Source organism: Bacidia gigantensis (genome assembly GCF_019456465.1).
Source record: "Bacidia gigantensis strain McMullin 20006 chromosome Unknown contig_180, whole genome shotgun sequence".
Taxonomy (NCBI): Eukaryota; Fungi; Ascomycota; class Lecanoromycetes; order Lecanorales; family Ramalinaceae; genus Bacidia; species Bacidia gigantensis.
In genome coordinates, this window is record NW_025408596.1 from 204,480 (window position 1) to 220,751 (window position 16,272).

General features: G+C 49.1%; 6 protein-coding genes across 6 annotated transcripts; 2 read left to right on the forward strand and 4 right to left on the reverse strand.

The window, feature by feature from the left end:
• Positions 1–94: 94 nt before the first annotated feature.
• Positions 95–1,253, forward strand: KY384_002982 (uncharacterized protein; the record flags this gene model as incomplete). The annotated part of the gene is made up of 2 exons (XM_044811503.1): positions 95–529; positions 792–1,253. 2 exons carry the CDS (start codon positions 95–97, stop codon positions 1,251–1,253), a joined length of 897 nt encoding a protein of 298 aa, XP_044670636.1.
• A 492-nt stretch (positions 1,254–1,745) lies between these two features.
• On the reverse strand, positions 1,746–2,273 carry KY384_002983 (uncharacterized protein; the record flags this gene model as incomplete). The annotated part of the gene is made up of 2 exons (XM_044811504.1): positions 1,746–2,064; positions 2,269–2,273. The coding sequence occupies 2 exons, from the start codon at positions 2,271–2,273 to the stop codon at positions 1,746–1,748; spliced, it is 324 nt and encodes a 107-aa protein (XP_044670637.1).
• Positions 2,274–3,223: 950 nt separating this feature from the next.
• On the reverse strand, positions 3,224–5,783 carry KY384_002984 (uncharacterized protein; the record flags this gene model as incomplete). The annotated part of the gene is made up of 3 exons (XM_044811505.1): positions 3,224–4,311; positions 4,362–5,447; positions 5,744–5,783. 3 exons carry the CDS (start codon positions 5,781–5,783, stop codon positions 3,224–3,226), a joined length of 2,214 nt encoding a protein of 737 aa, XP_044670638.1.
• A 6,223-nt stretch (positions 5,784–12,006) lies between these two features.
• On the reverse strand, positions 12,007–13,490 carry KY384_002985 (uncharacterized protein; the record flags this gene model as incomplete). Its single annotated transcript, XM_044811506.1, has 3 exons — positions 12,007–12,388; positions 12,440–13,370; positions 13,430–13,490. 3 exons carry the CDS (start codon positions 13,488–13,490, stop codon positions 12,007–12,009), a joined length of 1,374 nt encoding a protein of 457 aa, XP_044670639.1.
• A 280-nt stretch (positions 13,491–13,770) lies between these two features.
• Positions 13,771–15,378, forward strand: KY384_002986 (uncharacterized protein; the record flags this gene model as incomplete). The annotated part of the gene is made up of 1 exon (XM_044811507.1): positions 13,771–15,378. The coding sequence occupies one exon, from the start codon at positions 13,771–13,773 to the stop codon at positions 15,376–15,378; it is 1,608 nt and encodes a 535-aa protein (XP_044670640.1).
• A 62-nt stretch (positions 15,379–15,440) lies between these two features.
• On the reverse strand, positions 15,441–15,902 carry KY384_002987 (uncharacterized protein; the record flags this gene model as incomplete). The annotated part of the gene is made up of 2 exons (XM_044811508.1): positions 15,441–15,737; positions 15,813–15,902. The coding sequence occupies 2 exons, from the start codon at positions 15,900–15,902 to the stop codon at positions 15,441–15,443; spliced, it is 387 nt and encodes a 128-aa protein (XP_044670641.1).
• Between the last annotated feature and the right edge of the window lie 370 nt (positions 15,903–16,272).

Consider the following 16,272-nt stretch of genomic DNA (forward strand, 5'->3'; position numbering starts at 1 on the left):
ACTAGACCAACACTGTTCAGCGCGAAATCATGCTCAAAATGCTCATTCTCTAGCTCTGAGGAAATGATGAGAATGAAACCTAGAAGCTGGAAAGATGGCCGTAAACAATGAGTCGCTACGACATCTGCCTACCCCAGAAACACAGGCAAAGATCACTGAGGCATTCTGGCATCAAACCGATAATGAATGCATCTCTCAGCAAGACGTTTATTTTCAGAAACATTATTTCATCGAATGCCAGAAACACTATGCGAACAGTCGTGTCCAAAGATGGTCCCACGGTCAGGCCGCCGCAACCACTCATTCGGACATTCTGAGCCTCGCTTTTTTCGTCTCCGCCAACAGCAACTTACCCAAGGGGGCTTTGAAAAGGAAGGCCAAACAGACCCTATTTCCTAATGCGCATGAGGAGGCTATCGAAGAAAGTATGGAATTAGTGCTTCGGCTCTGGCTAATGATCCACATTAGGACAAACCGAAAGGTTGTAACGCCCGGCATGCCTGCGATTAGTTGGATAGACAATATCCCGGTCAGAGATCTTGTCAGCAACCAATTTCCAGGCGTTTCAACCGCGTATTCGGATTTCGGAGTCTTTGAAAGAATAGACACGAGGCTGGATCCCTCGCTGACGGGGCCAAATCTCATTAGATGGAGCGGAGTCAAGCTTGAGTGGACAAGTTGTCTTGCTGACCATTTACGTACCGACCGAGAACGTCGAGCTGTCCGCATATTCCCCTATAGACGCTGCGTTTTGGGGCTCTTGAAATCGATATCCGAAAATACTGACCAAGAAACTCATCATCCGTGGTACGTCAAGGCACGCCGCCATCAGTCCCATATTAACCGACATCCGTAGGTCTCTGATTCCGGCATCTGTTCTTCAGGAGATATTGCTTTCACTTGATTTGCTCTTTCCCCCAAACCAGCAATCTGTGTTGTCGTTTCTGGCGGACGAACAGAAGGATATAATACTAGATGGATCATACGGACGCAATCGCCCGCTTCATCTCGGACATTTCAATCACTTGAAAGATCGGATACTAGAGATTGATGACCTATTTCACACCCCTGCACCTGGCTGGTCGCAGCTTTTGGCAGACAAACGCAATCTGCAGCAGTATTACACATTCTGGATCGCCCTTGTTGTCTTCGTCTTGACAGTCGTCTTCGGTTTTATTTCCTCGGTCACGGGCATCATTCAATGTTACGCGTCCATGCAGGCATTGGAACTTGCGCGAAAGCAGTCTCAATAGGACTGTAGCACAAGGGTCGATTAGTTTGAACATGGCAATGCCAACCCCATATGGCGGGAAATAGGGGCAATGCCCAGTAGAATGCTGGCTTACAAGGCGCGCTCTGGAGCTTACGTCCCTGTAATTGCCCCTAGAACTTTAGGCAATGGAGATTGGCAGCGCCATGTTCAGACCACCCCTCGGCAGGTAATTCTACCAGCAATCAAAGATGAACCTAATGGAAAGCAGAAGAGTAAAAAATCTTGGCAAGAAATAGCGTGGCATCAAAGACGCACCGCCCAAACTACAAGGCGCACAATTGTCGCTTTGCTCGAAAAGGGGCTCAATTCGATTTAAATACCATATTTAACCCCTGACTCTCTAACCATACCCATTCCTACCACCAAAAAAGTCTTCACATTACATCTTCTCGCAGATTCTTCAAACATGCCCATACAAGTACTCTCCTCTATCTCCTGTCTAACGCTTCGTATACAGCGAACAATCTCACCACTAACGCCTCCCATCAACGCTCTCCCCAATCTTCCCCAACCAGTCTCCCTTACTACCGAGTGACTTCCTCGTCTTCTCACCCAGCGCAAACCTCTCCTGGCTCTGTGGCTGCTTCGCCCATTTATCGATCGGTTTTTCACCTTGAAGTCTCGAAAGGTTGTCGGAAGTCAGACCGGGTTTCGTCTCGGTCTTTTTGCCCACAGCAATGGTTTCTTGGCGCTGAGTATCTTTCTTCCAGGTGTTGACTTGGTGCTTTGGGTCATGAGGCACGTGTGAGAGGTTTGTGGCTGTGAGAGACCCTTTTGTTTTCTTGTGGTCACTGTGAGAGAGTCAGGAAATGAGGCTCAAAGGGAGTTGCGTGGTAGATTGAGAGTTTGGGGAAGGCGAAAGAGACTAGTATTGTAGATAGTGTGGGAAGAGAGGGTATTGTGGGAGTGCAGATTCCGAGGTATTAGCAGCATTCAGTTGCAATGGAAAGGAAAAGGAACGGAGTTGTGGGATTTACGGAGTAGAATAGACTTACGGCATGGCGATCGTACTTTGTCGTGAGTCAGCTGTGACGATGACTTGGGGATGATGAAAGAAATGCACTCGGAAGTACAAATGACTTGAGATTGAAGTAATCTGGCAGTGGGAAGTGTAGATCACAGGAGGTATCTGATACTTTGGAAGTTGTCTATGTGATGTTCTGTGCCATTACTGTGACGTCTGGGCTGTGCTTCTTATACCTCAAGTACGTCCTCATGAGACGGGTATGATTACGAGTTTCCAGTCCTCCAAAGTTCCTCCGTCTATTCCTGGTGACCTGCACTCGTACATCTTTGAGGCCCTCCTTTTCGGCTGGAGACGGTTGCAGGGGTCTCCATCATGACTGATCTAAATTTGTCCTGAGGGAGGAAGATACGATGATTGATTGTTAATTCGAAGACCACATTCGGAAGATAATGTCTGGAGCTATGACCTCGACGCGTAATTGCCCAAGGCGAGGAAAAGATAGTATTGGTCAGACTATCCTCAGGCAGCCACAGATTATGGGTAAAATAGCTCGCACTTGACTAATGGCCAACACAGAAGTGAGACCACTACATCTTGGCGAGGGGGATGTTTGTAATGAATGATGTTCCGGAAGAATGCGGGGAAGCCTGGTTGTTGCGGAGGATGATTCGCCTCAGAATCCTCCTCCACCTGAGAGGTCTGGGCGGCCACGCTCGCCTCCAACGTGCCAGAAGCAATACCTTTTGATTTCAATTTCGAAGGGACCCAATCAAACTATTGGAGCGTGTTACAGAAACTTCAAATCATGAATCATGAGACATTACACACTACGTAAAGAAATATCGATGATATGTCAAGCTCAGCTTGCAATGAAACTTCCCATTTCGTTCCAAACGAAAATAAAGAAAGGATACTCTCGGAGCTCAGACCAGGACCAAATTCTCCACTTCAACAGTAATGGCAATAGTTAATGCATTGCATCGTCATTTCTTCAGTCTCTTGGCACCCTGTCGTTGCAGAGAGACACCACCATGAACCTTGCCAATGTGCTTGTTTACGGCATCTTTACGTGTGAATGTAGACGTACAGGTCGACACATGGCATGACCACGTCTTTGGATCTTCATGAATTCTCTTGATATGGCGACTTAGATTACCTTTTGTATGCATGCGGTGGCAATAGCGACATCTGATCATTTGTGTGGCTGAACGCGGAGAGCCTTGCGAAGATGGTGGCGTTGGCAGAAAGGTCCCATCGAAGGTTGGCGGCGGGGTATGGTCAGGCTCAGTGACAGTGGGTGATACTTGCGCTTGGCCGACAAAGGTCGGTGGCGTAGACCCTTCGGCCTGGTTGAGAGTAGCGTAGTAAGGCGCCTGGCTGAAGGAGGTTGATGGAGTGGGTCCATCTGCTTCATGGAGCGAAGCAAAATCCTGCACTTGACTAACAGAGGTCGGAGGCATGGGATCGTTAGGCTGGATGAGTGTATACGAGCCTCTTGCTTTGCCCTTGGAAGACTCCGGAGTAGGGTCATAGAGGTCTGGATCGAGTTGGACCTCCGATAAAGGAGATGAAGCAGTTGCGCTATTGAATTGATCTTTGACGGCATCTTCATATGTTGGTAGACTGACAGGGCACTGGTCTCTTTCCTGTTCGCGCGCAATAGCGAGTACAACTCTCATATCATTTGCCCGGTGACGGTTGCGCCACCCTGCAGCTGTCATACGTTGGTTGCAAACATGGGAGATGATCTGGCGACATGCCTCTCGCGCCTGGGAGCTGTTGTTTGGCTGCCCAGGTTGAGTCTTCATCGATGACCATCTCGGCATATGTTGTTTGCAATAGTAAAGAAGTGCGACTTCCACCTCTCGTGGATCACGCAAGAGACCGTTGTATATTTGTAGCTCAGTGCTGTCAATCACATCCTCAAGCACGATCATCTCACGATAGGACCGTAGCTGAGCGATGATAAAAGTTTCCAGGTCAACAATGATATCCATGTGTCGTGGACTGTATAGGGTAGTAGCCTGCAGCGGTGAAACAGACCGCAGCAGTAACTCTGCATAGGCGATGTCTAGAAACACAGCTTAGCGAGATACGTCAGCATGCATGGTCGCTGCTCACCTTCAAGAAACTCCCAGCAAAGATTCATTGCTCGCCCTTTTCCCAGCTGACTCCAGAGCAAACTATCTTCAATATACATCTGGGGCTCCTGTGAGAGCTCGGCGGCAGTAGGATTGTGGACAGCGGGAGTCATGATGTGAAGGACTTCTCGTTCATATTGTGAGCGATCAGCAGCTGGCAGACGCTGTGATGGGATGATATCTTTGGAAGGATAAGACATTACACCCTTGTAATGCTGGTGACCCATCAAGTATTTCATGCTGCGCACAAAGATTGCCCGCTCGATGGTGTCACTGATTGCATATTGCCAGCCCAAGACACTTTCAAATAAGTCTTCCCAAAGGCTCATATCACGATCCTCGTAAAGAGTGTAAGCACAGGCGATTGTAATTTCCATCAAAGTGAATGTGGATTGAAGTGTCCTCGGAAGTTCACCCTGTATGAATTGCAACAAGGTTCTTAGGCCGAGATCGAAAGCGGTCTCACTCGACATCGACGGGCATGAGACATAGAGCTCAGGCGAGCTTAATAACTTGAATATCCATTCAATGTGTATCAGCATGAATACATGACGAAGGTCTTCGACAAGGTCACGAGTGGGAACAGTGTCGATGATCCCTGCGTCGTCTTGCAGACCCGGCCACTGACAGCTAGTATCAGGCGATAACGCAGGATTCGCACAATCAATTGTCTGATCGTTCAGACGAGGGCCCTTTTCGTCAACGAGCTTTGTAAAGTCTGGTCCGGCAACGGTTACTGACCAACTCCGCGGCTCATTTCGCGACACCGGACGTTCGACGGTAGATTGATTGTCGAAGTCTTGAGACACGTTCAGATCGACCTTCTCATCAGGGCTGCTGATACAATCACGACTCTTGTGTCGGGCCTTCGACTCCGAGAGGTATTCGGTGTCAGAACCCCGACTAAAGGGCTCAGCAGGGAGCTCCTGAGGAGTCTGTATGGCATCGAGCTCTTGACAGAGCATGGATGACCCTGCAACCTCTTGCGCGACTATTGAGGTATATTGAGATTGATGGCTTGTTGTAGTGGCAGTGGCAGCTAGTTCTGGTTTATCAAAAGCTAAGCCTTTGTGAGGTCGTGAGTCCAGCTCAATCCTTTGTGACTTGTCGACATCATTCAGGTGTGTTAAATAAGACCTGCATTCTCCGAGAGTATCTCCATAATTTCGCTCCGAACAGTCGGCTGTCGAGGATGATGACCTATGCTTGCAATGGCGTGTACAACCTCGTATGCTCAAATGACGGAAGAATACAACAGCTCTTTTCAGTCTCGATCCGGTCCTTTGAAGTGTATTTGGCTGCCGGGTGAGCTCCTGCGCATCGTACTTGGGAAAGTGCTCTGCCTGATTGCAACCTGGGCACCAGTAGTCTCCGGCGTCAAGTCTCGGACATCCAGCCACATGGTTCAGCAACGATTTGAGGTCCGGGTGGAACTTATTGCACGCGAGTAGTGGGCAGATTAATCTCTCTTCTGCTGATATTTCTAAGAGATTCGGGCGTATGTATGCCACCCAGTTCTGGAAAGCGATTTGGCATTCGAGGGATGAGAATTTATCGATCGTTTTCTTCATTCTACAAACAGAATGCATAATGCTAAATAATGCATCAGTACATTTGGAAGCCGGGGAAGACACAGACTGACGCGCAAGGGACCTCAGGGTTGGTTAAATTGCTTTTCATTTTGCAAGCTTGAGAATCCAGTTCTCACACTGCTGAGCACTACTTCTTTCTTTCAAGGGAAAAGAACGATCGTGCCTTCAAAAATAGACTTGGCCAGCAAGCCACGCTTTCGTCCTGGGGGCGAGCGATGATGACTGAGATTCTCGGAGGAAGTATTCGTACTTGGCTTGAAGCGTCTGAATGAGGATACGACTTCCAACGACATACCATGCTCTCGCCCTGGATGGGCATATCCCTAGGTGCGGGGTGTGGGGAGCGATAGGGCCACATCCATAGGTCCACAAGAAGCGAAGGGCCCACTTTCGCTCCTCCCCTAATTCACCATGTGTTCGGGAGGCAGCTTCCATTCGCCATGTTGTGGATGGTCCAGAGCACCCGTAGCTGCCGTTCTTCCTCCGTCGTCATCCTTCTCATCCTCCTTCTCGGCTTGACTTGACCCAGGGAGGATCCCACACATTCGGCGTGCGCATAGGGATTGAATTGAACGATGGCCAGTCCCGCCACCAAGCGTCAACCTGAATGGAGGAAGGTTTAAGCGTTCGGTCAATGAGGAGTTACCTAGCTCAAGGCATTAATCAGCTTCCAGAGATCTGAAACCATTAGAGCAAGAATACGAGAAGTCTCACCTGGTGGCTTTCGGTGAGTCGATAGGCGAGACCATGTCAGGACTTGGCAACGTGTGAGGCAACAGATATGGATCCTGGGTTGGCATCTTGCATGACACCAACCGACCGTCATCTGACGCCGGTTTGATCCGACTTGACATTGGCCAATGACGCAGACGCCTTGATTGCGGGCCTCCAATGGGAAGTCAAGGTCTCTAACCTCCACAATGTCGATTAAATTCGTCCATGAAAGCTGCCTCGATGCGCGACTTAAATAATCTCGGTTTGCGGTCCGTTGGGCGAGCTGGCCTTGCGTTTGCGGCTTATCAGCTTGGTTTGTCTTTGATCACCTGGCATGCAGCTCAGAAGAATGATTGTTGGGTTCTCATCTTCAAGCGGCAACGAGTCGAACGAGTTTGTCCACAAGAGAGAAAAACATACTACATACTGCGAACTCGAATAATAAGTATTAACGGACATAGCCTTCTCCGTCCGCTGTAATTGTGGGCGGAGTGAGCAGGCGGTGATGGTGAACAGCCTACTCACACCAGAGGAACGCCAAACCGCACATACCTTTCAGAACAAATCGCTCCCACCCAATCGAAGTATTGTGCCGCAATTGATTTGCAGCTTTAGACTAGAGAAGTTTAGCCTCATATGCGGGAGGAAGGGCCTGTCACGCCCAGTTTTGGTGGCCTGCATGAGGTACCTGTGCTTGGCCCACCATATGTCGATCTTGTTTGGCCGATCTTCAGCATTGCCCCTTCTCGCGGCACGACCTGGCGCTACTCGAATCGTGCAGGTGCTGTAGCTTCAGCCGCATGGAACCGGCGATTATCCGCACTGAGCGACTGAGAAATGGTGAATAAGTGATGGTCTGTGCCTGATGAGAGACACTGTTTTCTCTCTGTCGAGCAAAGTGTGGGCAGCAAAGAGCGAAATATATCGCTTTGCTGTTCACTCCATCCTTTTCAGCCTCTGCATCAAGCTCCCTTACTGCTTTGAGCCCCTATGACAGCCTTCTCTCATAGAAACCCATCATAGTTGCTCTTTGCTTGTTGATTGAAGAAGGCTATGTTGGTTTACCCGCTTCGGAGAGAGGCTCATGATCTCATGCTCCGACTGCAGGGCCGAAGAGGGTTCGCCCTTTCGCTGCTCATGGCTACGAATGCTACTATTTTAGAGCTGGTACGTATTAGCACACTGTTTTTCAAGCCATCCATCTCGCAAATCCCATAAGAAGGGGAGACTCCTCTAAGGGCTTAAGAAGGCTCGTTCTTTCGACTCCAAAGCACTGGTGACGATGTCGTGCAGCCAACTGAGATTGGCTGCACGACATACAGCCACTCACACTGCTGTACCATCGACTTCTTCAAAAACGCTGCCTTTGAGGCTCAGCTCAGAGTTTACTCAGGAGCGTTCTGATTGGATCATTTGATTTAGTGCAAATCTTGCGCCCCCGGCACAAGTCCACAAGGCTACAGAGTAGCATGAAGGAAACGCTTCTGCATCTGCGGGCGTTCCGGTGCGCGCCGCGACAATGACATTCATCTTTGCGCGAATCACGCATGCTTCTTTTCGCAAGGTGCCTCTGTCAGGGATCTTGTTATATATCTGAACTGCGTATCCCCTCTGTTCTCGTCGAATTGCTAGTCGCCCGTGGAAACAAGGCTTCTACTTGGCCCAGGACATAAACGGGGGTTGCAAGCCTACAGTCCAAGCGCCCTGGCCATCGGAGATTAATCAATTGGTTAATATTAGTGTGGCGATCTTGATGGTCTCTCAGCCTTTCGGGCCCCCTTTCCAAGGAGCACGCCGCAAGAGAAGGCTGGGAAGGAGATAAGGGCACAATCACTGTCTTTTGCTTCATTGCTTTCCTATGATGTCTCAGGCCGACTGTCCAGCAGAGTTTCCAGGAGATGGCATGCTACAGGGCTGCGGACGAATTGCAATCTGACATTCCTAATCCAAATATCTGTGGAAGTGACAAATCCACAACGCAGACTTGCTGCTTCAACGGCGATTTCTGCATAGGAAACAATCTCTGCCATTTCACGCATCCTTGGACGAACACGACCGGATATTATATTGCGGGTTGCACCGATGTAAATTATGCTGGAGACGCTTGCTCCCAGAAATGCTGTAAGATATCCTGCAACTCTTCCAGCGAGTCAAAGCGAAGAAGAAGTAGCTGACATGTTTGGCGTCCCTTAGATGAGCATTCTACACGAGACATCGCGTATAACAGCAGCACCTCTCTTTGGGCCTGTTGCTCTGAGCCAGGATACCTCGATTGCTCCAAGCAAACCGACGAGACGTTCTACGCTCCGCCACCAGAATCCCTTACTGTTTCGTCAAGCTCTTCACAGCGGTCAAGCACACAGACTCCCTCTGCCTCCTCTTCTTCGACTTCTGAAAAGACCACCTCTACAACGTTAGAAGCCGCATCCACAACCTCGCCGGCCACTTTGAATACTCCTTCCCCTTCGCAGAGTGTCTCGTCCAAGTCGAACCTCAGCAATGGCGCAACAGCAGGTATTAGTGTCGCAGCCACTGTCGCCGGCCTTGCCATGCTGGCAGGACTGATATATCTCCTCGTTCGTTTTCGTCGAAGCAGACCAATTTTTGCGCAGATGAGGTCGCCCGCGAACAAAGCTAGAGGGTCCTCTAGGTTTTCACAACATCGCGGAGAGCTGAGTCCAGCATATGAGATGGAGCAAGATACAAATGTACAAGCAGAGTTGGATTCGCGCGATAGCCGACATCATACGTGATGATACGGCACAGCCTTGGTCTTTCAGAAGTCGTTTGAGCTGCTTTAAGATGATTCGTATCTTCGCAGCCAGAAGTTGTCATCACTGCGTATTCCATGTGCTTCACACACAGCAGAATGCAAAAGAACTGGCGATATTTACCCGGACATCCTAGCCATACTGGAAAATGTCCAGACGACCGGCTCCTTTCCATCTTTGCAAGTCTGTGCCTCCTCGTCTATTGACTGCTTGAACACGGACACCATCACCAGCCTCTTCATTATTTACTCTCGCGTAGCATAGAAGAGTATCACGAGATACCGCTATTCGACAACAAGCTTGCAGTCCTGCCCTCCTTTACGCCGGCGTCCAGCGTACCAAATAGCCTATCTTTTGGCCTGCACCTCTTGACGAAGAAGCTGTGCATGCTATCCTTTTCTGGGACGGAAGATTGCTTCGGCGGATCGAATCGCAAGTCCCCTCAAAAGTATTTGGACGTATTCTTTTGTGACAAGGGAACAACATCAAGAGCAGTTTCAGTGTGGTTCGAGTGGAGCTGAATGGGAATAAGCCAATAATTCCCCCGAAAAATTTTCTCCGAAGTCTCGTGCTCTGACTACAAGGTTTGACTTCTTATCAACATCTGTACATCTAGACCTAGAGCTATCAAGCGAATTGGCACCACAAATGTTTCCGAATCGATGTGTCTGCTAGAGAGAGGGCTATAAACATCCGAAGTAGATGACTTCATGAATATATCTGCATCCTTCTTCACTCTGAGGCTTCGTACTGTGGTCATAGTATTACCGCGAGCCATGCTGGAACAGAAAGTGACGTGATTTGCATCCTTTTTCGATCATTTTAACAAGACCAGCAGGCTGGTTGTTCTTCTAGGAGAGTACTTAAATTTTGAAACCTTACAGCTACTGGGCGGAGGTTGAAATCGCCACAAACACTGCAGTCGGCACTTGGAACTTTTAGCCCCTCTTCCAGAACAGGTTGAGCAGTCAAATTTGGTCGGATCATGAACTGCCATACGCGACGCCACCGCCAATCTCGAAGAACTCATTTTCAGTGAGATCTTCATGAATAGAACAGTCAAAGATGGTCACCCAGATTCGAAAAGGGGCCTCTATGCTACTCTCGAGAAGATCCGAAAGCGCCAAACTGTCACCAAGTCTGATCTCACCACTTGGATTCCGGCCAATAAGACATTCCAAATCAGGTTCATAGACTAGGATAGGTCCATGACATTGGGAATGCTCTCTATCTTTAGAATGCTTTGGCAATTGGCTGGACGTGCTGTACTAAACACGAGCCTCGAAATCAAGATGAATCTAATATCTCTAAGACGCCCTAGAAATTATGGTAGCATTGAAAATTTTGCCTGTCGGAAAGACTTTTGACAAGACAAGCGGTGCTTCAATACAAGGAGGGGAAAACATCAACCTTTTATATTCCCAAGAGCGAGGAAGAGTCGGCCCCCACAGACGCATGGTATTTCAAACACCAATTACTGGCGCAGACATAGAGTCTGATAGACATTTTATATTTGATCCGTGATAGCTTAGACTTTTTACCGGCAACGGAGAAACCTTCCTCGCCGAACCTTCAAGCTTGTCCCAACCTTCACTTTATTGCGCCGACATCATCATCAACTACAAAATGAATCGGCCATTAGCCAACACAATGCGCGCGACAGCAATTCGACGGTTGCACACTACGCCAATCAAGAGTTGGGGGTACGTAAACCTCTGTCTCCCGCCATCCTGCCTCTTTCCCGTTTTGCCGTCCCTCAATGATAGCTACTCCCTCCCTCAATTGCCCTCCGTTGGAGCTGGCACTCAGCAACGAGTAAAAATAGAAGCTAACAGAAAGGTGCTATAGGTGGATCAATCGCGAGAATCGCGTCCCGCATTACCAAGCGCTATTCCAGAAACATGACGGCGTGAGGCAGTGGTGGAAGGCTCGTCATACCCTATCCCTGAACCCTTCCGCTTGACTGGCGGCCTGCGATCCTTCAGAGGCCTTGAAGAGAAAGAGGCTGATATCGATGTTATGAATAGACACCCCGGAGCAGATTGATTCTAATGCCATACTACATCATGATGGTGGGCACCACTTCGGCTAGCATGTATATGATGGTCAGGCTGTTGTTTGTGAGTTCTGTCCATGCGATGATGAATGGAGGAGATGAAAAAAAGATGGAGGCTAATATTCTGGGTGATTTAGGGGCACAAGACGTGGTTTGGCAAGGATTGAAGAGGCGACAGGGGAGACAGAATGAGAGGGGTCATTAAAGATTTGTGGAGCTGGTGGCATACAAAAACACATTAGGTCGGATCGGATCGGATCTGACTCATTGTGGACTTTTGCAGACAGCAGACCTTACTTTCAAAGCACCAATTGGACGTTCGAGCCCACAGATGATCAAAATCTTTTCTCTCGATGAATTATCTACCGAAAATTTCTTTACAAGAATGTGATATGTGATACGTGACAATCTCCATCATTGTTACTATGTCACAAGGAATCCTCATCACACTTTTAGCATACACGATTTGCGTTGCGCAGGAAACGTCGAAAATTACGCTTTCTGCGTCCGCTTCTTCTCCTGCTTCTTTGTACTCTTCTCTTTCTCTTTCTCCAGGAACTTCTTCTGCTCCTCAGCGCTCATCCCTCTCAGCTTCTTATCTCTGATCTCCCTCTTTTTCTTTTCGGTCTCAAGCCGTCTCTCCTCTGCTTTTTCTTCCTCACTTGCCTTCGATAATTTCTTTTGTTCCTCTTCTCGGACGGTACGAATCTTCCGGTTGACTTCAGGGCGGAAGTGTGCTTGGGCTGTCAATTGATCGGGAAGACGGAGGAAGTAGTTGAAGATGGGGAGAGTCGGTTCATACGACGAAGGGTCAGAGCCGGAGGGGAGCGAAAAGGATAGTGACATTCGTTTGCGGGGTTTCGTCTCGTCGATTCTGAGATACATGTCAGCATTCCTAAAATTTCGAAGCGGTAGCTAGGCTTACGTCTGGGGCTTGTCAATTGGCTGATCAGTAATGATGAGGTACTTGAAAGTATCACCGGCAGTTTCGAGTGCCTTGATCAAGTCTTTGGTGAGTAGTGCTTCAGTAATCTCAGCGCTCTCGCTCATCACAGCGGCCCATGCGGGAAGCTTTGCATGGTCCCGTGTCACCGTGAGAGAGACGTCGTAGCGCTCATCTCTTAGCTTCTTCATAGCTTCTTTGTGAACGACTGAGAAGACGAATGGATCGTAAACGGAGCTCTTGCTCTTCCCTTGTTCGACAATGGAATCTTTCTGCTCGTCTGTTCTTGCAGGAACAAGCTCCTTCTCCCGTCCATCAAAGGCATAACTAGTGATGTCTACCTTCTCTATAGGCGGCGGTATGCTCTCAAAAACGAAACTCAGCGCTGCTTCCACAAGGAATGTAGCCGGGTTGTATCTCTTGTACAAGGAAATCCTCACGTCCGTGAAAGCAACATTTTGGCGGCCGCTTGCGTACGAAATATATTCTTGCGCAGACTTTTCCTTAAGCAAACCTTCCGGCACTTCTTTCTCAGTCGACGCCATTGCATTTGCGAGGCCAGAAGCTTGCACATCGTCGACACTCGGTGCTCTTGCAGGGCCGAAGCCTACTTGAGCGTACTCTTTCTCCAGTATGGGGGCATGAGCCGTAATCCATGCTTTCGCTTTTGCCTTGTTCGCTCGACGTCCCCATAAGTGAAACGCGACTATCACCAGAATGAACGGTAGTATGACAGCTTCCGGAAGAAATTCTCGTGGGGTCGTCCTTTCCCATACTCGATACCACTTTGTGTACAAAATCTGAGGTGGGGCGCCCAATGTCGGCTGAGCTCCGTGTGCTCCAACATTATTGGGTTGTGCAGGTACTACAGATACTGGTTTTGGGTCTGGAGCTCCTGCAAAATCGGCGAAGTCTGATGTTCTCACATCAGCATTCAATTGTAGAATAAGAAAGTTGTAACGAAAGCCTTACCATCATCGGCATCAGGCTCCGGCTTTGACCCGCCGAGAAGACTTTTGAGATAGTCAGCCATGACGGTCGACTAGATCCTTGATCAGATGACGCAGTAGTGGACGAGGAGACAAACAACGACAAGAAAATTGGCACGTCGCATCTCCAATACAAGGTAATTTTGAGATCCGCTAGCTTAGCGTCAATGTCTGTGATTGCCGCGCCAACGCTATCGCACGGATAGATCCGTTGTATCTTCTCAGAACGGCAAATTGTCAATAGCTGCCAAGATATATTCAACACCGAATCGTCTCAGCGATTAGGCCTTATCAGTGCCGAGAAAACGCTGACTGTGTTCAACCATGGCGAATAAGACCAAGAACAAGACCTATGGAAAGAAGAGGGGCATCGATCTTACCGCTGCGTTCGAAAGCCTCAAGCTCTCCCCACCAAAAGATACAAAAGACCGAGAGGATGAAGGAAGGCTAGCCTTGAGCCCGATATCACACAATGCAGCGGTCAAACTCAAAGTTGCGCCTTCTCCTGATACTGCCCCATCGAAAGAGACCTTCCCAGTTGCTAAAGACCCCGAAATCGCTCAGCCAAAGCCGGCAAGTCCTTCTTCAAATGACGTCGACCCACCACCTCCCAAGCGACGTGGGCGAAAGCCGAAGCAAAAAGCAACTCCGCCTCCCCCATTATCAACAAATGCCGCAGAAAATCACGATGGCGCCCCATCAAACGACCTCCCTACACCAAATGTCTCCCTGCCAGCCCTCCAACCCCTCCTCTCCCTCCCTTTCATCGAACCAACATTCCACTCCTTCGACTCCTCCTATCATACCTGGAGTCAAACCTTTCAAATCACAAAAGTCTCTCAAGGCTCTTATGCCTCTATTCTCCGACTCGCGCTGAAATCTGATCCCTCTGTATACACGATGTGGAAGCTTATGCCCCTCCGCCCCTCCTCGGGAAAAGGCAGTCGTCTCGAAGGCGCCACCAGCATCTCCGATGCCGTAGCCGAAGTTCGCCTATTAGAAGCCATGAGTCGAAGTCCGGGGTTTGTGGAATTCCGAGGTGCTCGGATCCTGCAGGGCGCCCTGCCGGAAGGATTAGAAGAGGTGGCGAGGAAATGGTGGATGGGACTGTACAGGGAAGAGAAGCTGGAATTGGGGGAGTGGGGTGAAGAGTGGGGGAGAGGGTATGGGGAGTCGCAGGTATGGCTGTTCATTGAGATGACGGACGCTGGGTGCGATTTGGAGAGATGGTTGACGCCGAAGAGAGGGGCAGGGGAGGCGGAGCGAAGTCTCTTTGAGATATGGGATGTGTTTTGGGGGATCGTGGAGGCGCTGGCACATGGAGAGGAGCATGCCGAATTTGAACATCGGGATCTGCATCCAGGAAACGTTTGTGTGAAGGGCGGTGATAAGAAATCTCCTGATGGCGGACTGCTGAGGAAGTATACGGATATGGAGGTGACCTTGATCGATTACACGCTATCCCGTGCAAGCATCCGCGTATTGTCAGAATTAGGAGAGGAGAATTCGGAAATAAGTGAGACGGAGGTGCTTGCGAATTCGATGCGCGAGACAAATCTGTTTGAGCAACATAGCGACGAAGAGAACGACCAAAATCAATTCGATACCTACCGGTACATGAGAGACGTCATGCACGAAAAGCACAACACTGCACAGCGAAAGAACGGATGGCAGTCTTACATGCCAATGACTAATGTTCTTTGGTTGCACCACATTCTCGTCGTCTTGATGAAAGCGACCGGATTGTTTGATGAGAACTGGGATTTCACTGGTCCATATGTGACTCCACACAATGGCAAACCCATACTTCATCTCGACAACATCAGAAAATTGATCGACCCTGTCGGGATCTGGGAATGGGAATGTCGGTCTGCAACAGAGCTCCTGAGCTATCAAGTCATGAACCAAGAAATAAAATGGAATTGGCAATGATGTCAGGATCAGTCATGATAATCATCCCGCGCACGTTCTTGGTCATGTCCTTCAAGCAAGCCTCATGGCTTAATGAAAGCGGTCTTGACCTGGACCAAAAGGTCAGCTTCAGTCAGGACGGGTTGAGTTTCTGTCAAGCCTACAGGATAAATCTTCATCTGCTCCATGTCCCAGACACCCGATGTTGTGTAAATGTCGGCCTTCAACTGATCAAGAGCCTCTTCCTTGGTGTCAGCTCTCACAAGCATGAAGCTGCCTTCGATCTTCAAGCTTTCACCATCCTTTTCAGGCTGCTCCAGCAAAGCACCCCCAACCTTCATGAAGCCACTCTCGATCTTGGGAGGTAGCTCGTCAAAGTGCTGGCTTAGAAATATTCAGAGCACTCAAGATTTGGAAGATGAGCACTTGAAAGGTGGGAAGACATACGGACGCACTTCCATTCTCTTGTCTAACGCACCTTCACGATCTGGTAGGATCACCAGCCAGTCTTTCTTGCCTTGTGTAAGTGCAGCGGCGGTAGCCATAGTGGCTCTCGGGGTCAGGAATGCACTATTTAAATGGATGATTTTCAATTGCTTGCTTGCGGAAGAAAACTTGCGAAAGAGGGGCATTCTCTTGCTACGAGCATATGCGGACGATCTCAGTACATATGAGATCACAAGCCGTTGCTAACCGTATGTATGCCGCCAGTGAACACTACGAGGCTCCAGCCAAGAGCATCGAAACGTGAATAGAATTGTGAACATAGAGGTAGAAATCTCCTGCGGTTTCAGTGAGGATATGTTCCCATGAATGAGGCGTATTAGTGAGCTATCAAACGTTTATGTGATAGTGGAAGGTACGATAGAGCTAGCGGCTCTTAGCGTAAGCCAGATTAATATGCACGTCATCTGC